This window comes from Schistocerca nitens, chromosome 9, assembly GCF_023898315.1.
Source record: "Schistocerca nitens isolate TAMUIC-IGC-003100 chromosome 9, iqSchNite1.1, whole genome shotgun sequence".
Taxonomy (NCBI): domain Eukaryota; kingdom Metazoa; phylum Arthropoda; class Insecta; order Orthoptera; family Acrididae; genus Schistocerca; species Schistocerca nitens.
In genome coordinates this window covers 260,130,848-260,155,678 of record NC_064622.1, presented here as the reverse complement: position 1 = coordinate 260,155,678, position 24,831 = coordinate 260,130,848, and the positions used below count along the sequence as shown (strand labels likewise).

General features: G+C 44.9%; 1 protein-coding gene across 1 annotated transcript in view; it reads left to right on the top strand.

Annotated features, from left to right (window-relative positions):
* The window catches only part of LOC126203667 (uncharacterized protein CG3556-like), a 122,107-nt gene that overhangs the window by 56,303 nt on the left and 40,973 nt on the right, over positions 1-24,831 (top strand). Inside the window, exon 4 of the mRNA XM_049938032.1 lies at positions 14,942-15,102. Within this exon, the coding sequence (XP_049793989.1) occupies positions 14,942-15,102 (161 nt within the window). The remainder of the gene's footprint in view (positions 1-14,941; positions 15,103-24,831) is intronic.

Here is a 24,831-nt window from a genome sequence, read left to right as displayed (position 1 = left end):
GCAATTCGGCGGTACGTCCACCCGGCCTCCCGCATGCCCACTATACGCCCTCGCTCAAAGTCCGTCAACTGCACATACGGTTCACGTCCACGCTGTCGCGGCATGCTACCAGTGTTAAAGACTGCGATGGAGCTCCGTATGCCACGGCAAACTGGCTGACACTGACAGCGGCGGTGCACAAATACTGCGCAGCTAGCGCCATTCGACGGCCAACACCGCGGTTCCTGGTGTGTCCGCTGTGCCGTGCGTGTGATCATTGCTTGTACAGCCCTCTCGCAGTGTCCGGAGCAAGTATGGTGGGTCTGACACACCGGTGTCAATGTGTTCTTTTTTCCATTTCCAGGAGTGTATATAGATGCTGCCGCACATGCAAGGGACACCATACACACACTGGGCACACGACGAGCTATGTCGTCTTTAACACGTCGCAACATATCTCGTATCTTTGGGGCTGCCAGAACACTGGTCTCAATCCAGTACTCGTCCTAACTTGCTGCTCGTTGCACCACAGTACGGCAGGAATGCCACTGTCTTGGCTTCTTCTGCCGATCCACAAGGCGTCCTTCTTCGGTGACACCTAAAGCGTTTGCAATTTCTCTTTTGCTGTAGCCATTCTCCCTGATCAAGTGCGTCAAGTCCTGCAGTTCAGACTGTAGGTGAACGTCATCAGAAAGCTAAGCCACCGAAATCAGATATTAGCCAGGAGGAAAGACGTGGCTTACAATTATTGCATGAGGCCGAGGACATCGTTACCTTGCTAGCTGACAAAAGAAATGCTACCGTGGTCTGAACACTGAAGACTGCCACCTGAAGGCGCTAAATTTATTAGAAGATGACGCATACCGGAAGCTTAGTTCCGATCCGACACAGTGCATAGTCAGGAAGACAGAGAAGTTATTAAAGGAATCTGGGTTAACAGATGAAGTGATGAAGAAATTAATGCCTCGCGCCGCCAAACCTCCCAGGCTTTATGGACTATCGAAGATACATAAGGAACATGTTCCTCTTAGGCCCATTGTTAGTGCAAACAGCTCGCCCACCTACAGATTGGCAAAACATCTTGCAGGATTATTAGCGCCAAAACTAGGTCATTGTGAACTCCATGTTGCAAACTCGCAGACATTTGTTAAAAAGCTCAAGAAAATGAAAATAGCTCGAAACGACTTAATGGTCTGTCTGGACGTGGTGTCCCTTTTTACGAGGGTGGCAGTACAAAACACGCTTTTGGCCCAACTGTTTCCACCTGGAATCGTCAAGTTGTTTAGTTACGTTATAATGACAACGTACTTCTTGTACTTCGTCGAGTGTTATAAAATGACGGATGACACAGCAATGGCCTCGCCTTTGTCTTCTGCAGTCGCGAATTTCTCCATGGAGCACTTTGAGGAGTAAGCTCTGAGCTTTGCGGTGTTGCGTCCATCTTGCTTCCTTAGATACGTCGATGACATCTTTCTGATATGGCCTCACCTTGAAAATACACTGTAGCACTTCGTGGATCACATGAACGGTGTCCATCCCAACATTAAATTTACCATGGAGATGGAGAAGGATGACAAGCTACCGTTCTTAGATGTTTTAGTTGAGCGTGAGGCAAGAGACCAGCTTGGTCATTCTGTGTGCAGGAAATCGATGTACACTAATCGATATTTGAATGCAGATAGTTTTCACCACCCCACAAGAAAGCGGTCCTGAAGACGTTAATACATAAAGCCAAATTTGTGCCTGACGACGACCACCTACAGTCTGAGTTGCAGCACTTGAGACACGTGCTCAGGGAGAATGGCTACAGCAAAAGAGAAATTGCAAACACTTTCAGGTGTCATCAAAGAAGGGCGCCTTGTGAATCGGCAGAATAAGCGAAGCCTGCGGCTTTCCTGCCATACTGTGGGGCAACCAGCAGAAAGTTAGGACGTGTATTACAGAGACATGGGTTGAGACTAGTGTTTCGGCCGCCCCCAAGATATGAGATTTGTTGTGACCTATTAAAGACGATGTAGCTCTTAGCGTGCTCGGTGTGATTGGTGTCCTTTGCGAAAGTGGCAGTATCTTCATAGGCCAGACAATAGGCACATTTGCGGAATGTTGTACCGAGTGCAAGAGACATATTAAGGAAAGGGTGCTTGACAAATCGGCTATAGCTGAGCATTGCCTCGAAAACTGGCACAAAATAAAGTTTGAGACAAGACAAGAGTCTTGGCTCATGCGTCAACATACTGGGACTCAGTTATTAAGGAAGCGGCCCAGTTTAGAATGAACAGCAACAATTTCAACAGAGATCAAGGCTACAAATTAAGTAAGGCGTGGGGGTGTGCTTTGGATGTCGGAAGGAAGCAACGGCGGATGCTTAACGCTTGTAGGGAGGCGGGAGCAGCAATTTCAAATGTGGCGCCAGCCCCTCGCGTCACCTTTACTATCATCCGGCCCGTCGCAGGCCGGAGCTGCTATGAACTGCGCAACGCGCCTTTCGTGCATGTGTCGTTTCCGGCCCCTCTATTTGGTGCCAGCGGCCGTAATCGTAGGTATATAAGCAGGAAATACTGCCAGTTCCAGCATCAAAAATGGCTCTGAGCACTATGGGACTTAACATCTGGGGTCATCAGTCCCCAAGAACTTAGAACTACTTAAGCCTAACTAACGTAAGGACGTCACACACATCCATGCCCGAGACAGGATTCGAACCTGCGACTGTAGCAGTCGCGCGGTTCCGGACTGAAGCGCCTAGAACCGCTCGGCCACCGCGGCTGGCCGTTCCAGCATCCTTCCACCATCCCACACACCTGCAAATCCTTGATCCGCCCCACCCTTCCTTATGCCAGCGTCGCCTGGATATCTGCCCCTCCCAGATGTTATAAAGCCTTCCAACTCTTTGAACGCCATGCACTCTGTATCGCCTTCTCTATCACATTCTGTATCCACCTCCTGTCCCCCACGCGGATCCTCCTCGACCTCCCACATATTCTCCTTTTCCTTGAACACATCCGCACTCTGTACACCGTCCAGAGACTCGTTCTCACCACCACCTGGCGTCTTCTGTCCTCTCTATCCCAACCCGTTCCTGTGCCTTTACAGCAGTGTTCACCTCCTTTCCCAATGCAACTTCCAGCACCTACCCCTCCCACATGTTAAGCTTCATTCTGATATGTCCCCTCTTGCTAACTCCAACCCTACCTTCCCCGCTGCCACTACTAAGGGATCTCTCTCCTCTGCCCTTCCCTTCCCCTGAGCGGTTTTCCTCCCTCATCCACCACCCCCTCCCTTTCCTGCACATCCCTTCTGTGTCCCTGTGTTCCCTCCTGCCTTGCCTTCCCTCTCCATCTCCCACCCCATTCATTTCCTGCCCCTTGTTGCGTCCCCCCGACCCCCCTTTTCTTTTCATCCCACCCCTCCAGCCCCTTCCCCACTGGGCCTTCCCCTCCCCTCTCTTTCCCTCCTCTCGGGCCTCCTCTCCCTCGGCAGGTCTCTCCTGGCAGTTTTTATGCTTCATAATGTGTGCTCCATCTCTTACAGTGGTTTCAAAGTGTCTTTATTCTGGAGTGTTTTAATACTGTGGCCAATCTTAACTTGGGCATCTGATTTCTCCACAACTCTTTAACTGTGTTTTTTAACTTTATGTCGACTTCTTTAACAGTCCCAAAATGAACAACTCCGTATCAGTGTATATTTTAACCTCTATTGTCACCAACTTTTATATTCTTCTGTCCCCCTTTTTATCGCCTTTTATACGTATAGTTTCCTGCTTTTATTAATTGTAATGTCACTCAGCTGAAGAGCGGTGGATTGTGCCACTGCCAGCCTCCCCTGTCCATATTGGGCACAATAAAAAAATAAAAAAATAAAACCAGTCCCAGCAGTCAGTAGTTTTACTCCTGACGACATGGTGGAGCTAGTCGTGAAAAACTGAGAATTTTTTTTTTTAATTGACGCGGCTTGGATACCGAGAAGATTTTATCCAGTGGTTTGTTTGTCCCATTAGACAACTACCAGTTTCTGTTACTAATCATCATCCAGAATGTACATTACAACAGGTAAGTTAAAATTCTGTGAAATTGCATAAACACCTGACATAATTTGTCTTAGGATACTGAAGGTCATACTTCATGTCAAATAGAGAGAGATCACAGGAAAAACAAGATGAATAATTACTGGAAGAATCCCTCAGCAGTGTTGAGCATCTCCATAAGCTCTCACCCCAGCTAAACGATCCCTTGACGAAACGCACTACTCTTCGATGGATCTTTTCTATCTCTTCTATCAGTCCTACCTGGTAAGGATCCCACATAGATGAACAAAAGAATCGGCCAAACAAGCGCCTTATAAGCCTCTTCCTTCGTGGATGAGTTACATCCCTTAAGATTATTCCTATGAATCTGAGTGTCATCTGCTTTTCCTACTATTTGTTTTTTGTGGTCTGTCACTTAATGTCACCCTGGATAGCTACTCCTAGATATTTCACGGTAGATACTTTTTCCAGCGATTTGTCATAAATAGTGTAGCTGTACTGTAGTTGATTTCTTTTCCTATGTATGTGCAATATGTTAAATTTATTTACGTTCAGGGTCAGCTGTCAGAGCCTACACCATTCATCTGTTCTCTGGAGATCATTCAGAAAATCTTTGCTATCAATTGAAGACATGAAGTCTGTTTATGAGTCTGCGCTCATTTTATTTTGAGCAGTTTTATTTTCACAAGTCCACCTTGATCACAACACATGTTTAACCTGATGATGATTTATATCAGAATATTTTAACGATCTGAAGCTGGCGATAAGCCGAAACTGGTCATAAAGTGTAAAGAAATCTATGTGATCAAGACGGACTTGTGAAAATAAAATTTTTACTATCTTCCGGCATTACTTCTTTCTTATATACAACTGCGTCATATTCGAACAGCTTTAAAGACCATTCGACGGTTTCTGCTAGATCTCTTATACTCTTAGATATTGTAAACAGTAACAGTCCTCTCACGCTTACTTGTGTTACTCAGGAAATGACCTTTACATCTGTCGACATGTTGAGTCCTGTCTGAAAGGAAGTCTTGAATCCAGTCGCAAATCTATTCCGATACTCGACAAGCTCGTATTTTTTCACTAAATGGGAGTTCAGGACGGTGCAAATGCCATCCTGAAGTCAAAGACAACGGCATCAACCTGAGCGCCGCTGTCTCCTGCTCTGTGGATCTCATGGAGGAACAGAGCGAGCTGCGTTTCGCAGGATCTCTGTTTGCGGAATCCATGATGACTTTTCTACAGATTTTCACTCTCCAAATACGTCATTATTCTTGAGAATTGAACATGGTCCATAATTCTACAACATATTGGCGTCAACGATATAGATCTTTAATTCTGTGCATCTGTCCTATGGCACTTCTTAAAAACGAGAATGACATGCGCTATCTTCAGTCGCTAGGTACCCTTCGTTGCTCAAGGACCTGCGTTAAATTACTGCTAGAAGGGGAGCAAGTTCTTTCGCATAATCTTTGTAGAACATTATAGCTGTCTCATCCCTGACGCCTTTCCAATACTAAGATATTCGTATTTCAATATCTGCCATTTCGACTTTCGTAGGACGATCGAGAGGAGAGACCGTGTTACGATCATCTGTGTTGAAACAATTTCGGAAAACCGAATTAAGTATTTCGGCCTTCTCTGTTATCTTCCGTTTCATTGCCAGTATGATCATTGAGTGAATGAACAGATGATTTTGACCTACTTGCTGATTTTACATACGATCAAAACATTCTGTAATTATTCTTCCCCACTACTCCTTCCACTTCTGAATATAAATTTCTGTATCTTCTTTTACTGGGGATGCCCATAGGTGAACCTTGGGTTCCCTTTGGCTTCTAACGCCAACTTCTTCCCTCGTCACCCATCTCTGGAAGTACCGTTACCATCATGCTGACCACCGCCTCCATTTCCACTGTTCCATGACAAGCATCATTGCTTCCATACATTCTCCGTCTCTCCACACTCATAAAACTTTATATTTGCCAAAAATACTGCCAATCTGACTTGCAGCCCAGTCGACATATCAATTTCTTTGCATTCCACTGCAAATTTAATTGTTGTGCGGAAGTCAGCACCAACTCCTTCTCACGCTCTCCTCTATATATCCGAAGGGAACCCTATTAAAAATGTGTCAAATGCCCTCTGCTCAGCCTCCCATAAAATTACTTCATTCACTATAGTATTCTTCTCAACAACCACTGATCTGATTCTAGCTGTAAGTTTTTATACTGATTCCCTATGCCTCTTTGTCATCATTCCCAAGTATTCCTTAAAATGCCTGTCACTTTTCTGCCTTTGAACGAATGCCTTCTTAAATTCTTCAATTGTTCCAGCTCTCTTTCGGGCCTCTAAATAACTTGCATAATCTATTGCTTCACCAGCTAATCTAAATTTTGTTACTCTCAAATGTTCTGTGTCAGACGACCCTTCTATCTCCGCCAAATTCCTAAGATCCTCCACAAACGGCTGCACATCCTCAGTTGACTTACTAGATAAAGGAGCAACTGAACTCATGGCTGACAAATCTATATTTCATTGTACACCAACTGGCCACCGAACTTCATATTGTCTGCTGTCAGTTTTGATAGCTATCCACACTGCCTCTCTGATGCTCCTTGTGTCCCTGACTCCGGAAACCCTTGCCCTTCTTGCTACTCATTTTGGAACATCAAGAATTACGAAACACATAAAATAAAAATATGTCAACTTAATTCTTACACCCAATCATCAGTCATTGTGCTTCCCTGCACTGTCTAGCCATGTGATCATTATGCTTACACACGAAACACACTACTATTACCGATTCTGAACACAGCGCTGAATGACCTAAGTTTATGTACTTCTGACAGCTACTATCCAATTGCTTCCCTCATTGCCTCAAGCATGATAAATCTACCGGATTCTTGCTTTTAGCAAAATTCTCCTTACAAAAAACACAGTAATCAAACTTTTTTACCATGACAAACATACCTTGACGACAACAATTAACTTTCTTGACTCACGATAATAGGCAGTAGGTTCAGACGATACGTTGGAAAGGCGACGCCACCACTCTGACACCAGCTGTAAGTGGCTGGTGGAGACGGGTTAGAGGACGCTAAGCAGCGCCAGTTCAATAGCCTGCAATTCAAAATGCTTTATTACGGCACTCCGCCGAAACTCAGTACAGGAAGTGGCAGCTTGGCAGCGGCATTCAGTGACCTGAGTGTTGTTGCCCCGCAATGCTGACAGATTGGAGCTTTCTGCTGGGCAGTAGCCCATGAAGCAACTGGTTCTATCGGCAGCGACTACAGCTCTGGACAGCCTTTACGAGCTGTGACGATGTGCGTTGTGGTGCAACTGGCCTATCTACCACAGTCCAGAAGGTGGCAGGCTGGTGACGTAATGGCAGCAACCCAATGCCCCTAAGTTGATGCCAGAAAGCTGCTTCCCGAGGCCATTTCCCGAAGTCTCAAGGCACATTATACAGATGCTAACTGTGGTCCACGACCACCATCCCAGATAGCGTCCAAGTGACAGTGCCCTGTGGTGATACTGCTACAAAACTAACAGTGTGACCTTAGCATTAAATGGCTAGGTTTTTATGCGCTGCAACTGTTCGGGCTTTGTTATGCCTTGAGGCACATACACTAAACATTTCAATGGACGCTGGCACGGAAAGGCTTATGGCATCTACCGCCTGGATACCGTTGTGTCAAGTGTTTCCACACCCAGCAGGCTAGCTTGCCTCACAACAACGCAAAGCCACTGTTACATTTTGTAAAGCATAACACACAGCAGTATCGTGGACACAGTGGTAACATTTGTGACGGGAAGTTTATACCCACAAATTTGTCATAGTGCTCATGCAAGATAACTTCACCCACACACAGAAATTCATTCTCACAGTGAGCGCTGGGTGAGACCAGCCCCCTGTAGCAAAGGAGCCGCCATCTCATTTCGCTCTTGTGTCCTGAGCTGTGCGCTTCCTCTGTAATGAAAGAAACATTCTCTTCACACCTTGACTACACTGTGGAAAGAAATACGTGCACATGCCGGGTGGACTGAAAATTTCCGCAAACGATATTAGAGAAACTATTTGATGAAAGAATTTTATTCACTTGAATCTCATAGCGTTATTCGTCAGCTTCATTACGAACTGCCTATCATTTCATTAAAGGTCATAGTTATAGTGATGCTTCGGTGTTCAATAAGCTACTATACGAAATTTGAATAGTTGGCAATGAAAAGTATGTGTCACTGTAATTAATTTTTAGTGCGTGTTAGGTGATATATAGCAGACTGTGAAATATCGCCAATATATTGAACTTGTCTTTAAACTTAAGACGCGATCTATATCTATCACCAATTTTGAGAAAATGGATTGTGTGTAGTACACTCACTTCCGCTTGTATGCACTAATGATAGAGTAAATGTGAAATATTTATAACGTCTCTCATATTTCATAATTGGTTTGAGCTACTGAAGCTAGTTGCTGGTAAATAATATCACGCAAAATAGTATTTTGCATGTAGTTAATGTGTGAAACTTTCTTATCTATTGTGAGATACAAGTAACTACACATTTCTTCCGGAAATTATATCATTATTTTAAAGATTGTTGATAACTGGTGAAATTTGAAATAGTATCGGTTTGTAATAACATAAGTGAAGGATTTACACGGTTATTTTTATACCATGCATGAGCTTTTAATAAGCTGTCGATCCGAATTGTCCTTAATTGTTTGTTTGATAATAGCGTGCTTTAGGATACTATTGCAATTTCAGCTGTAATAGAATCTTAGTAAAGCGCTAAGAGAAAGAGCATGCGAAATTAATCGCTCTTTCTGTTGCAATTTGAGCGTAATCTTTATTCTTACGAAGGTTTTGTTGTACAACTTTAATAATGTTAAGCACTAAATTATGTAACATAAATGTAATAGTGTATTTTATTAGAGATAATCGATTTCGGTCTAGTATCAGACCATTATCCAAAAACCATCTGAGCTACACATTTGGGTCATTGGGGAAAGTTATCTATCATTGACAGTAGCTGCATTCATATCGCGTCTCCAGCCGGAAAATCTTATCCTCTGGACACACTATTTCGGCGGTCTACCTGGCCGCCATCTTCAGGTGAGTAGGCTGTCGTAGTATCTCGTCAAGACTGACATCAAACACGCCGCGACGGCTCCTTTATACAACGACCGTGGGTCCACTGCGCGTGTGCGAACGTAACTGCCCTCTAGCGGCAGGCACAACGGCGCACCGGTAGTGAAAGCTCGCAGAAACGATAAATCGATATCAAACACTATTGACAGTTTTTGAAGACCGAGACAAGGACCGTTGTTTCATTATGTCAAACAGAACAGGATCCAGCTCTTACTTAAAGGATACCCCCTTATCTCTGTTTACAATAATCATCATTTTGATTTGCAGCTCCTTGTGTTGGCCGTGTTTGCAGTTAAAATTGTTGGATGTGAGGTCCGCCAGTTATGCAAAACACCGTTTTTTCTCAGTACCCAAACATGTTTCGGCACCACTGTGCTAACATCAGCGGGTTTTCGTTTTTATTTATTCTTTATATTTGATGTGCATGAGTTTTCCGGATCACTTGCGTGTTAAATTACTACAGGCAACTTGTCATGTTTTCGTGTGGCAAGCACTTTCATTCTCCACATCATGTTGAGGTGTTGTGATGCACACGTAACTATAACAAGTATTTTCCACAAATAGCGTAGTAAAACACTTTTCACTTCACCAAAACAGTGTGATTGTGGTTTGTTGTGTATCCCAGACCTGTCAGTGTGCTGGGACTGGGTTGGGACACACAACAAACCACAATTATTTGTGGAAAATACTTGTTATAGTTACATGTGCATCACAACACCTCACCATGATGCGGAGAATGAAAGTGCTTGCCACACGAAAACGTGATAAGCTAACTGTATTAATTAACACACAAGTGATCCGGAAAATTCATGCACACCAAATGTAAAGAATAAATAAAAACGAAAACCCACTAATGATGGCACAGTGGTGCCGAAACATGTTTGGGTACTGAGAAAAAACAAGTTTATAATATTGTCAGATAGCCGGATTTTACTGGCTTCTTTCACTACACAGTCCCAATACCGCGAAGCAGGGGCAACCACTTGTGTCTCATCGTACAAGATTTTATGTCCTTCATTAAGACAATGTTCCGCCTCTGTAGATTTTTCTGGCTGAAATAAACGCGTGTGGCGATGGTGCTCCACGCAACGAACCTGGACCGTACGAATCGTTTGTCCAATATAGACTTTCCCGCAATGGCAGGGAATCTTGTAAACTCCGGGCTTTCTCAAACCCAAATCATACTTCACTGAGCCCAACAGGGCTCTGGTCGTAGCTGGCGGACAGAATACACTTTTTATATTAAGATTCTTTAAAATCCTAGCAATGCCACCAATTTGCTAGTAACTTCCGCTGGTTTCCGCGAACGTTCAATTGTAGAGCACGACGGATCTGATTGGCAGTATAACCATTCTGCTTGAACACAACTTTTAGATGGTCCAGTTCTTGTGTAAAACTATCTTCATCTAAGATGGCGTACTCTCTTTTTACCAATGTACGTAGGGCCCCGTTGCGTTGGTAAACTTGATACATGAAGATATCGGTCGTTACGCGCGGGCTTAAGATAAACACTATGTCCTAATGTCCCATCAACCCTCCTGAAGATATCTAAAAACGGAAATTTTCCATCCTTTTCAATTTACATCGTGAACTTAATATTGGGATGCAGACAATTTAAATTATCTAGGAACGATCTAGAGCATTCTTCCCATGTGACCATACCATAAACGTATCGTCGACGTACGTCCATAAGCAAGTTGGTTTTAAGAACGCTGTCTACAGTGTCATGTCCTCAAAATCTTCCATAAACAAATTGGTGACTATGGGGGATATTGGACTCCCCAAAGCCACTCCGTCAGTTTGCAGTTTGTTCAAAGCATTTTGTCATTAAATAAAAAATTCGTCGACTTCAACACATGGCGGCAAAGCAAAGTTGGTTCTTCCTCCAATTTTTCACCAATTAACTGCAAAGAATCTTAAAGGGAAACTCTGGTAAATAGAGACACAACATCAAAACTAACTGGCAAATCCTTGGGACTGAGACACAGAGATTTCTAACGCTGAATAAAAACCAGGGAATTGGAAATATGGTGTTCGGATTTTCCGACGTGGGGACTGAGGTTGAAAGCTAAATACTTGGTAAAGTTGTCAGTAGGAGCGCCGAAATTGCTAACAATATGCCGAAGTGGAACTCCTTGTTTGTGTCTCTTAGGCAAACCATGTAATCTCGGTGGGACTGCAGCACCAGATCGAAGTTTCTTAAGAACATCGTCAGATAATGAACTGATCTTCAAATGTGCTAGCGTCTTTCATTTTATAAGTTCAGCTGGATCGTTCTTCTATCTTCGGTATGCCGAGTACGCAAGCAAAAGATCCATTTTACCCCCATAATCGTCCTGCGAAAGAAGAATCGTTGCATTGCCCTTGCCTGCTGGAAGAATTACTAAATCTTGGTCTTCTCTTATGAACCAGATCGCGGCTCTTTCAAGCGAGGAGAAGTTACATCGTCGAGGTGGCACCCGATGCAAGGAATGAGATACCTCTACCATAACCTCACCAGCTACATCATCGGGAAGCCTCGACACCACTTGTTCAACAGTGGAAATGAACTGGGTGTAAGGGCAAAATTCAATCCTTTTTCCAATACTGCCAGCGTAGCATCGTCCAGTTCTTTGGTTGAGATTGATCACAAAATGTCGGCGGATGCCACCATCCGTTACTGTAGACTGAGAAGAAAGCCGTTGAAAGTCCGAAGATTGCCCACTGACGGCGTTTGCATGAACGAACGAACGAACGAACCGGGCTTCAGCAGGGGCCCCCCGACCTGGTTGGAGGAGTCCTAGTAGGCTTAACCTACTTTGCCTCCAGGTCTTCTTACTTTTGGCATGGTTAATTCTTCTCTTTCATTTGTATCTTCTTGTGGCCCTTCTCAGGTTGGTTAAACTTCTTGGTGTCTACCCTGCAGACACTGGGTGGGCCCATGACAGGCCGACTTCGCTGCTCCCGGCGCGGACGGCGTTGGGAGCACCTTATTTCGACGGCTTTCGAATAGCCGCCGGTAAGGCGGTCATCACTGTTTCAGCCACTCTTTGCAGCGTGTCGGCAAGGTGTGTTACCTTGTCGATTGCCGCAGAGAGTGCTGAAATTGCTGCAGCCAGCCCTCCTTCATGCGCTGCTGTTGTGGCGCCTTGGCTGGTTGCTGCTGAGTGACTTGAGGCGGCTGGCGCGTTACCACGCTTTTCGCCTCCCGTCGCTGCGTGCTCTTCTTTGCGCGCCTTCCCTTGGACGTGGTAGGCGCGCTGGTCTTCGGGTGTGCGCTCGCGCGCACGTTTTCCAACGCGTATGCGCCGGCTTCTGTTGCCCCCTTCAGTGGGGACGGAGTTGGCAGCATTGGCTGCCGGCGTCTGTCTTGCGTGTGCCGGCCGCCTCGCCGGTTTTGCGCTGGGCGCGGACGGCGGAGGGAGCGGTCGGCAGTCGTCGTGGCCTGCTGCCCGTTTTGGCGAGCTATTGCGGCTTTGAAAACTTCGCAGCCGCGGTAGCTCGCAAGGTGTGGGCCGCTGCAGTTCGCACACTTCGGCGCGTGCGACCGCGGTAGTGGACACAGTCTACTCGCATGGTCCCCAGCACACTTCACGCACTTCTCGGGGAAGGAGCAGTGGCGAGCCACGTGCCCCATCCCCTGGCAGCGGAAGCATTGTACCAGGCCCCTCTTCTGCTTCAGGTTTTCGACGGTGACCTTTGTGTTGGCCACCCTCGTCAGCTGGTAGAGCCGCCTGTTTTCCGGTGTATCGGTGGCGATCACCAGAAGTGACGGTGACTCCTTGTGACTGACGTGCGAGTTCACGCGCGTCACATTGCGCACGCTGAAGTCGAGCTCCGTCAGTTCTTCTTGTAGCAGCTCGGGTTGAGCTGCCATGGGTAGTCCTTTAAAGACTATCTTCAGCAGTCGCTCGGGGACGGCGGCGTGTGTGTACCAGTGGAGGCCCTGGTTTGACGCCTCGCTCGTCACCCGGATGTAGTCTTCTGTATTGGCGACCTGTAGCCGCACAAGGTTCCCTGTCGCAGCTCGCAAGGTGAAGTCGGCAGCCGTCCACTGCCTCACGAGCTGCAGGAAACCCTTGTAGTCTTCTGCCACCTCGAAGACTAGCGTTTGCATGAACCGAGCCCGATATTGCCCAGGATGCAGCAGACAGCAACGCCGAAACATTCAAATGCAAATAAAATAAGTCCTTTGATATGAAATCCAGTTGTCTATGCATAAAACGAATGCACTCCCTTCCTAAGGCAAAACCAGCACGCTTCTTAATGTTGTTGCCCATCCTTGTCCAATGTAATGAACAATTCTGGTAAATTTAGGTATTATACCTTCATTCCAGCATCTCAGCAGAAAATCGAGGGCGCTCAACAAAGTACCCGTGTTCTTAAGGGGGGTAGGACGTCAAATGGGCAGACTTGGAGCAGGAGAGGCACCACACGACATTTTAATTTCCACTGTCTATACTTTTACAAATAAATTCATAAAACACGACCAGGAAGGATTCAGGATTCAAACTCATAGCAATGTAAGTTCAAAAGTATAACAAAATAATTTTTTTTTATGTGTGAAATTTCATCATTTTTTCACTTACTATTGGCTGCCTTTGTTGCTTAGGTACACTTTTCTTCACAAGTAAGAGAGATTCGTCGATGAATTTTGCAAAGCATACAAACCATACTTACAGGTGTATGAAACTCTAGACTTTATTTAATTAATGAAAAAATGAATGAGCTGTTACATTCTAAACTTTGTGTTTAGAAAAAGTAAAATTTTATGGTTAATTATCTCAATTTTTAGCACAGTTTTTAATAGATTTGGAAAATTCTAGAGTTTCATACACCTGTAAGTATGGTTTTATGCTGTGCAAAATTCATCGAAGAATATCCCTTACTTATAAAGAAAAGTGTACCTATAGCAACGAATGCAGGCAATAGTAAGTAAAAAAATGATGACATTTCACATGTAAAAAAAATATATTTAGTTACATTTTTGAACTTCCACTGCTATGAGCGTGAATTCTGAACCCTTCCTGGTCATTCTGACAAAGTTTTTTGAATTTATTTTTAAAAGTATAGACAGTGGAAATTAAAATGTCCTGTGGTGCCTTTCCTGCTCCAAGTCGGCCAGTTTGACATCCTAGCCCCCCTTAACGAAGTTTATCATCAAGCTTCCTTACAAGTTCCAAAAATCTTCTCCCCGTACAAGCTCTTGGTGCGTAAACTTTCCCTGCGAAATAATTGGCTGTATTCATATCAGGTCTCCAGCCCGAACAACTCGTCATCTGGACACACTATTTCGGCGGTCCACTTGGCCGGCATCTTCAGGTGAGTAGGCCGTCTCAGTATTTCGTCGAGTGTTTAATTTGACATCCTGTATCAAACACCCGAGTCGCGCAACCATTTCTAAGATGGACTGCAGAGACCTTTTTTCATATAGTTCAATAATTGTCACACCGTATGTGACTACTGTGTTCACTGCGTCGGTATACCACACAGAACCTATTGACTTGTTGAATTATTAGTCAACCTGGAATAAACTGTTATCATAGTTTACCTATGAGCCATTTGTAGATAGGCATTTGAGTGAAATCTTTAGTAGTAGAACTGCACCTCCTCTGCTGCGCTGTCCGCGCCGTTACCACTGCCCCCTGCTCTGCCGCGCAGCCTACACAGCTAGGGGCCAAATAATTTTCGTGCGCCCTCTACCGACGCGCTGAGTGAATGGCCGAGTGCAGTCACGTCGCCGCAGCACTCTCAACTAACGAAACGCCAGCGCTGTTTCTGAAGCTGCTGTTCCTCGTTCCTGCAGACACGTTGTCGCTGACGCTGCTGGCGCTGTCGTGCACGGCACCGGACCACCACCACCGCAACCTGGGCCAGCTGGTGCGCCGCCTCGCCACGGCGCTCGCCTCCAGGCAGACGCCCGCCGGCGGCTTCGGGCCGCCCTCCACCACCGCGCTCGCCATACAGGTAAACAGCTCCTCTCTGGCAGCTCTCATGTGCTGTCGCAAAATTGTCCTGGCCGATATGTACACTACTGGCCATAAAAATTGCTACACCACGAAGATGACGTGCTACAGACGTGAAATTTAACCGACAGGAAGAAGATGGTGTGATATGCAAATGATTAGCTTTTCAGAGCATTCACACAAGGTTGGCGCCGGGGCGACACCTACAACATGCTGACATGAGGAAAGTTTCCAACCGATTTCTCATACACAAACAGCAGTTGACCGCTGTTGCCTGGTGAAACGTTGTTGTGATACCTCGTGTAAGGAGGAGAAATGTGTACCATCACCTTTCCGACTTTGATAAAGGTCGGATTGTAGCCTATCGCGATCGCGGTTTATCGTATGACGACATTGCTGCTCGCTTTGGTCGAGATCCAGTGACTGTTAGCAGAAGATGGAATCGGTGAGTTGAGGTTGGTAATACGGAATGCCGTGCTGGATCCCAACGGCCTCGTATCACTAGCAGTCGAGATGACAGGCATCATATCCGCATGGCTGTAACGGATCGTGCAGCCACGTCTCGATTCCTGTGTCAACACATGGGAACTTTTGCAAGACAACAACAATCTGCACAAACAGTTCGACGACGTTTGCAGTGGTTTGGACTATCAGCTCGGACACCATGGCTGCGGTTACCCTTGACCAGTCACTACTCTTGATAAACAGTGGTATCGTGTTGAAGCTGCATGGGCAGCTGTACCTGTACATGCCATCCAAACTCTGTTTGACTCAATGCCCAGTTGTATGAAAGCCGTTATTACGGCCAGAGGTGGTTGTTCTGGGTACCGATTTCTCAGGATCTATGCACCCAAATTGCGTGGAAATGTAAATACCCGTTTATCATCTGCATTTCTTCTTGATGTAGCAATTTTAATGGCCAGTAGTGTAATTGACATCCTTATTGGATGTTTAGCTGGATGCAGTCTGTGACACATTTCTGATTTTGCCGATTATAAATGCTCTTATTTTTTTTTTTTTTTTTCTTAAACCCAGCGACTGTGAAAACACTGGGTTTAAATGGCTCTAAGCACTATGGGAGTTAACATCTGAGGTCATCAGTCCCCTAGTTTTAGAACTACTTAAACCTAACTAACCTAACGACATCACACACATCCATGCCCGACGCAGGATTCGAACCTGCGGCCGTAGCAGCATCGCGGTTCCGGACTAAAGCGCCTAGAACCGCTCGGCCACAGGCGGCCTCCTGAAAACACTGGGTTTGTTTATAAATAGCTTTTGTGCTACCAGTAACGATTTTCTTTTACTCATATTTGACGCTACGAGTTTCGGGAAATCATTATCATTTTTTAGGATGTATCTCTTTGCACTATGCCATTTTCACGCATTGTTTTCAATGTGTATTGTTCTGCTTTGTTTTGTTGATTTTACTGGAATATGTAAAAGGCGCGCAATTTTTTAGTTAGTTGTCGATTATTATACAATGAAGCGCCAAAGAAACTGCTATAGGCATGTGTATTGAAATACAGAGATATGTAAACAGGCAGAATACGGTCCACGGGTCGGCAACGCCTATATAAGGCAACAAGTGTTTGGCGCGGTTGTTAGCTGTTACTGCTGCTGCAATTGCACGTTATCACGACTGATTTGAGTTTGAACGTGATGTTATAGTCGGCGCACGAGCGATGGTACACAGAATCTTTGAGGAAGACGCAAGTGGGCATTTTCCCTACGAGCATTTCACGAGTGTGCCGTGAATATCAGTTATCCGGTAAAACATCAAATCTGCGACATCGCTGCGGCCGCAAAAAGATCCTGCAAGAACAGGGCCAACGACGATTGAAGAGAACCGTTTTGAGTGACAGAAGCGTAATCCTTCCGCAAATTGCTGCACATTTCAATTCTGGGCCATCAACAAGTGTCAGCGTGCGAACCATTCAACGAAACATCATCGATTTGGACTATCGGAGCCGAAGGCCCACTCTTGTACCCTTGATGACTGCACCACACAAAGCTTTACGCCTCGCCTCGGCTGTTGATACTGGAAACATGTAGCCTGGTCGGAAGAGTCTCGTTTCAAATTACATCGAGCGGACGTACGTGAACGGGTATGGATACAACCTCATGAACCCATGGACCCTGCATGTTAGCAGGCGACTGTTCAAGCTTGTGGAGGCTCTGTAATGGGGTGGGGCGTGTACAGCTGGATACGGGACTCCTGATGTGTCTAGGTACGACTCTGACAGGTGACACGTACGTAAGTATCCTGCCTGATCGCCTGCATCCATTAATGCTCATTGTGCATTCCGACGGTCTTGGGCAATTCCAACAGGACAACGAGACACCCCACACGTCCAGAATTGCTACAGAGTGGCTCCAGGAACACTCTTCTGAATTTAAATACTTCCGCTGGCCACCAAACTCCCCAGATAACATTGAGCATGTCTGGGATGCCTTGCAACGTGCTGTTCAGAAGAGATCTGCAACCCCTCGTTCTTCTACGGATTTATGGACAGCCCGGCAGAATTCACGGCTTCAGTTCAGTCCATCACTACTACAGACATAAGGTGATTTCATGCCACGTCGTGTTGCAGCTCTTCTGCGTGCTCACGGGAGCCCTAAACGATATTGGGCAGGTATACCAGTTTCTTTGGCTCTTCAGTGTATCTAGTTAGTGGCGAAATCTGGAAGAAGTAGTTTTCTTCTCGTCCATTTCTGCAGCCTCACACAAGTTAAACATCACTCACAACTTTCAGTGCACAGTACACATCGAGAATAACTTTCATAAAGAGATAGTTACGAATATGTTTTAGGTGCAGATAATGTTACATGTTCTCCGCCGATATGCTTCTGTACAGAAGATATTTATCTTAACGATATGGATTATAATTTGATTACATCTGTTTTACAGCGGTGCTTATTTTTATGTTTTACTACTTTTCTTTAAGTATATTGCCGAAGTATCTGAAAAAATTCGCCGATTCACTTTAAAGTTTTTCGTTCAGAATTTTGTTATCATATTTTCTGTAAAGTGTATATATCTCCAGTTCTTCTAACAAACCTATTTCACGCCCGTTATTTAGTCGGTGGAGTACACTGACATTTTGTTCTACATTTTCAAATGGAGGTCCTGTGTTATATATGTGTATAGCTACTGCTGTTGGTGTGTGTCTGTTGTGTGTATAGGTTTTAATGCGCTCTGTGTACCCGGTGTCGAAATTTCGGCCTGTTTGTCCTACCTGCAAACATGAGATAAAGTTTTTTGGTCTAGTCCGGATCAGCGGCCATTTGTATAGCCGTTTCACCATATGTCTGACTCTAGCTATGTTACGATATATTAAGCAAGGTTTGAACGACGAACCGGAACTCGTGCACGGGCAGATTGTGCGAATCGATTAATTGATTTTGCAAAAGATTTTAATTGGGCTGAAATTAATGCTCACCTAATGACACCATTTGCATGTCCACCGCTCGGGTTTTACGTGTAAAAACAGATGCCCTCGCTCGGATTTCACGTACAAAAACAGTCATCCTCAAATAACTCTAGACTGGAGCGAGATTTATGGTTAAAATTTGGTCCCCCAGTCAACCTGACCTTGGTCTGATGTAAATTTTTAACGTTTGATAAGATCTTGCTTCGTGTGGATTTTACATCCAAAAAACACGTTTTTCTGGCAACTTTCGGCCGGCCGGTGTGGCCATGCGGTTCTAGGCACTTCAGTCCGGAACTGCGGTGCTGCTACGGTCGCAGGTTCGAATCCTGCCTCGGGCATGGATGTGTGTGATGTCCTTAGGTTAGTTAGGTATAATTAGTTCTAAGTTCTAGGGGACTGATGACCTCAGAAATTAAGTCCCATAGTGCTCAGAGCCAATTTTGAATTCGTGGCGGGCCACATCAAACCAATCAGAAGACTGATCTCGCCCCAGATAGAATTACAAGAAGCATTGAAGCAATTCAGAGGCGTGCTGCTAGATTTGCCCTCGATACGTTAGAACAAAGCTAAAGATCGACGGTGTGCTGAAAATTAATGGCTCCGAATTTTGTGTGTCACAGCTCTTAAACCCTCTTAAATAAAACCAACTTTATTGACGTTCCACATCATTATTTTGTGTGTCTACACATGTATTTTCAACATAGTCACCATGACGACGAACACAGTTCACCAAGTGAGAGACCACTTTGTTGACATCGTCACTGCAAAATGTTTGACTTTATTGACGGAGCCATAACCTCACCTCTGCTTGCACCGCTTTATCACTATTAAGTGAAGTTCTCGAAGGTGTCCATTTTAGTTTTGGAAACAGATGAAAATCGGATGGGTTCAAGTCGGTACTGTATGGATAACGATCGATGACAGTGAACCCAACACAACACATTGCTGCAGACCTCGAAGCGCTCGTGTGTGGTCTTGCATTGTCTTGCTGAAGGAGTGTGTGTTCCATCTGTGGACGAACTCTTCAATTTCCAGACTCGATTCCGGGAGGCTGCTTCTCACGACTGGCATACGTAGTTGCGTTACACAGCGCCTAGTTACATGCTACAATACCAGGGCCCTTTAGAATCTAGAGGCAGAGGACTACAAACATGTAGGCATGGAGAATAAAGATGTAGAATACTGATAACGTCCGTTTCCGATTTTTTATGTGAACATAAAAAATTCGGGGACATTTCTTTTCAGCAGGCCCTCGTATAACGGAATACAATCTTAATCCCTGGAAAGAATACGACGCTATTTTCGCTTAACACTACTGGCAGAGTTCAGAGGACTGACATTTACGACAGACTGCAGAACGATTCTCCTGACACCAACGTGCACCTGTCGTAAGGACAAAGAAAATCTGGATTCGTAAGAAAGTATATGGATAGTCATTTTTGCCTCGCTCCTTATGCGAGTCAAACAGGAAAGTGAATGACTGGCAGTGGTACTGTGGCGTCTCCTTCCATCGGCTCCATCCGTAGCAGCAGACGACGGGCTGCATAGACTGGAAAGTAGCCTGTCTCCCACCCCCCCCCACCCCCACCCACCCTCCAGCAACATCCCTGGTCACTTCCGCCGGAGGGAGGACTTGAACCCAAACCTCCAGGTGTCAGACTCTCACTCTCAGATCGGTAACAAACATTGTACTGGTATGTCGATACAGTATCAACCAAAACTCCGATTAGCTCGTACTATGTGCTATCGTCCAACAAAACGGGTGTAAACTTTAATTAAAAGTTGCACCACAACTACTGAGCACAGGAAAAGCATAGCTGTGAGTAACAAACACCTGTAGCTTACGTGGGGAAGTTGGCAGAGCGTTACATCGTTCTACCAAGGGTCGTCTGTTCAAACCCGAACGATGACTTTTTATTGTATTGTGCCTGAAAGTGTTATACGGGACTATCAGTACTTCCGGACGCGTGATGCGATTCTCTCTTTAATCTACTGTTCCGACTGTTTATGTTTATTCTGTGAAACTATAAATGTACCAGCTGCTTCATCCCGAGTGGTATCTGTCCGTCCTTCATGTCCGGCAGAAAACCACACCTATCTATGCAAATGTACTCTATAGGTTTGTTGCTTTCAACCAAAAAAGCGAAAGCAGACTGCCAAAGGAATATTTCTGCGAAATCTGAAAAGTCTTTTTAGCTGTCGGGAAAATGTTTTCCCGTATAACAGTTCCACGTGTAAACAGTTAAACGAATTGTCAGTAGCGGTGTTTGAACGTGTGACCTTTTGTACTATGGTCTCACACGCTACAAACTCACAAGCGCGCGATCTACAAAACTATCACTCACTAATACGCTTTTCACGTCCTCCGTCGTTCTGGTGTTACTTTCAATTATCGTTTACGCATGTTCTACTGGACGACAGCACATAGCACGAACTGAATCGGTGTTTTGGTTGATTATCGACATACAACGATTGGTATCGATCTTGAGTGACTGACGTCTGGAGGTTTGGGTGTTAGACTGTTCTGTCGCAGTCCGTGTAAGTAGATGACTGCTACCTCGTTTTTCCCACGCTGTCGGAAGACGGCTGTAAACCATTCGGTCGGCCCGGTCCAGAGCCTCCATCCCGAGCAAGGGCCCTCCCCGCATGGCTCTTCCAGCAAGCCCCATCATTTATTGCCGTTTTTCTTAACTAGCACACCGCTCAGGCATGTACCCCTCTTAGGAGTATAGAAGGGAACAACCACTCTTACAGAACAAGAGAACTTCCGCCATGCACCATGTGGTGGCTTGTAGATTCTGTATGTTGATGTAGAAGAAGGAACCTGTGGACGCTCTTTCTCGCTGAACCGAGGCCTGTTCAAAGCTACAGGCAGTGTTACACGGTGTTAGCGTAGGGGTGACTAATTTTTTGTCAGATGTGTTTAATTATTCCTCGAAGCCTCTCTCATTACATACTTTTCCTTCATCAAGTCATTCTGTACAGTGGTGATTGTAGTATTTGGCAATGCCAAACTTGTGTGTTGATGCCAGTCATCTTGTGCTCCGCAGCCACCCAGTTGGGTTGTTCTAGTGTTTTACATATGTAACGAGGACACGATTTTAGTAATGTACATTTTTTATATCCATCATTCACGATAGTTTTCTGTGATCACTGTGACTGCCTTACATATGAAATGCAGTTCCTCTGGTATTGCACATAATTGTTCCCTTCCACACTTGTTTCTTCCAAGCTCGTGTAAATTGTTTGAATTACTGTGTGGTGTCTTTTACACTTAAGTGCATCTCTGCAATTCGTTCACCTAAAATAAATCTTACTAGAGCGTTCAGGCTGTAAATAGGGTATTAAGAAATTTTTGATTTTAATGTTAAGCTGAGCTTGTATCTGTGTCCGTTTGTTAGATTACTCTCTCGCACTCTGAAGCGATTATGATATCCTACAACTGATGTATCGCAACCCGTATATGATGATCAGGGTATTTTCAAGTTTTACTTCATTCGTTGAGAGGCCGTGCCTGGACACTGCAGCATAGCGCAGCCTGTTGTTGTGCTCCCTCAGTGTACTATTGGCAGTACTTGGCCCAGGCAGTCGGCGAAGTGTTTGCCTTACAGAACGTACCTTTTAACATCGTTCTTTTTTTTTTTTTTTTTCGATCAACCACGTCTGAGTCATGACGCAGAGAGATTTCTGTCATGTGGTGAGAATTAGTTACGAAGACGTTTCTGGTGAACTTTGACTGTGAGTTACATATCTTGTGTGTGTGTTACACGAAATAAAATGACCGCAAGGAATTGTTGGCCGACAAACGACGTCGAGATCAAATGATTACGCCAGCACAAGCAACCATATCTCAAGTGAACAATATCTCCGATCCTACCGGAACTCGAACACTTAGGCCGCGATCTAGAGGCAGCCACGCAAGCACTGTAACACGATATGCGGGCTTGCACTACGTTCATTTTTTAGGGCAGGGATATCTAATCCACGGGCCACATGCGGCTCAAAGCAAGCATCAGTGCAGCCCAAGAGGTGAGTCTCTACCATACGACTGGTAAACGAAAATAAATTCCGTTATGATAAACTGAATATTTTCAATCTGTAACTCCGGCTGCACTATACTGTTCTCTCGTTGGTCAATACCGTTTTTTTTTCAGCAGTTGCTGTTAGTGGTATTAAGAATATTGTGTGCGGCCCAAAAGTACTCGTCTTCTTCCACGTAGAGTTGCGCTCTACGAAAACTACGGCTCGGTTATTTGGGTACACTAAATAAATGACGCGGTAAATGGTGGAATTACCGGTAGAATTAGTAGCATTGGTAGGGAAAGAAACATAACTCTATGAGAGAAATTGGAAGCCGACGATATTTTTTTTAATTTGTTTGGTTGTTTTCTTTTGCACATAATTAGAACCTCACATCATTCAGTCTTAGTCACTGTGTATTTTATACCCTTAAAGAATATGAGTTGCCTTCTACAAGTTTACAGCCACAAATCTGTATGACAAAAAAAATCCCAGAATCGTGGTTGCCTGGGGAAGAAACCAGTGACTAAACTGCACCCGATGTGGAAAGTCTGTCGCTAGTAAGCTCTGCACACGCTGCAGGTGATAAGGGTAGTAACTATTGTCATGAAGAATGTCCCACACGGTCGTCTGACTTACCCTGTACTGGCGGGCCAGCTGCCTGGCACGGTGGCCGCCTTCCCCAGTGTTAATCACATCTCCTCCCAACCTGGTGTCAGAACATTTCGGGTACGTCCTTCATGATTTCCTTCTTCCTGTCTCAGACAAACAGCGAAACACTGTTACAAGCATAGAATGCTGTGGTTGTTGTCCTAATACAACCTTGCTGCCCGCCAGCCGCTCCCATTTGCCTTTCCGTAAGTAAATACCATGTCGGCAAGCTCTCGATTCTAATACGGAATCATTGTGTACAACGCTGTATCACATCCACCACAAGGTGGGTCTGCAAGAGAAGTAAATCGGACATAACATTACCAAGTATTATGGCAGACGAAGGCGCTAGGACATGACATATTAGGCACAGTACCACATCCAAAAAACACGTTTTTCTGGCCACTTTCGGCCGGCCGGTGTGGCCGTGCAGTTCTAGGCACTTCAGTCCGGAACTGCGCTGCTGCTACGGTCGCAGGTTCGAATACTGCCTCGGGCATGGATGTGTGTGATGTCCTTAGGTTAGTTAGGTTTAATTAGTTCTAAGTTCTAGGCGACTGATGACCTCAGAAGTTAAGTCGCATAGTGCTCAGAGCCAATTGAACCATTTTTGTGGCAACTTTCTGAAGTTTGCCAATTTTGTACTTTACATTTGTACAAATCGGCTCACACTTTGCACGAAGATAGATAAATGTATAGACAAATCGGATTTTTTCAGTAATCTTTATCCGTTTATTGTCGAGTTAAATGTAGCATGTAAAATTTGTTCTTACCTGAATTGAACATGAGGAGACGGTTTAAAGTTAGTCAAATAAATAAAAAACATATTCTTACAATAAGACTGAAAACTCACGTTCAAAATTCTAGTTTCATTCGCATTTTATGTACAGAAAACATATTTGTGGGTTCTTTTTTTTTCTTTTTTTTTTTTTTTTTTTTTTTTTTACGCGCCCCGCTTCTGTGCCCAGACTGGTGCGAATCTAGAAGGAAACCATGCGTACGGTACCTGTGGCTGCATGGTACAGCGCACACTAGACCGCAGTCTCTCTAACAAAGTATGATTGAATAAATTTTCTCTGGCATAGAAACCATGCATTTCCGGACATAAGTTCATTAGGCCTTTTTTGTTTCGTATCAAATGGTTCAAATGGCTCTGAGCACTATGGGACTTAACATCTCAGGTCATCAGTCCCCTAGAACTTAGAACTACTTAAACCTAACTAACCTAAGGACATCACACACATCCATGCCCGAGGCAGGATTCGAACCTGCGACCGTAGCGAACGCGCGGTTCCAAGCTGAAGCGCCTAGAACCGCTCGGCCACCAGCGGCCGGCTGTTTCGTATCCCCTCATCGATCAGCAACAAAGGAAGATACAGTTATACACCCAACCGGTTGCAAATTACTGTTTGGTACATTGACCTAGCTTTCGACACCAACTCAGGGTGCCTTCATCAGAATGAAGCTATCACAGACCGTAAACGTACACTGCGAAAAGCAATGGTCCGAATTTAGAGCAGCCATACTCAAGTCAAAACTAAAATAAAACATTCCAGCATGCTTTATGTAACTTCGATGAAGTTCTGAAGCGATGTTTGATGTATTTCTTGTTTTGAGTTCTTTTA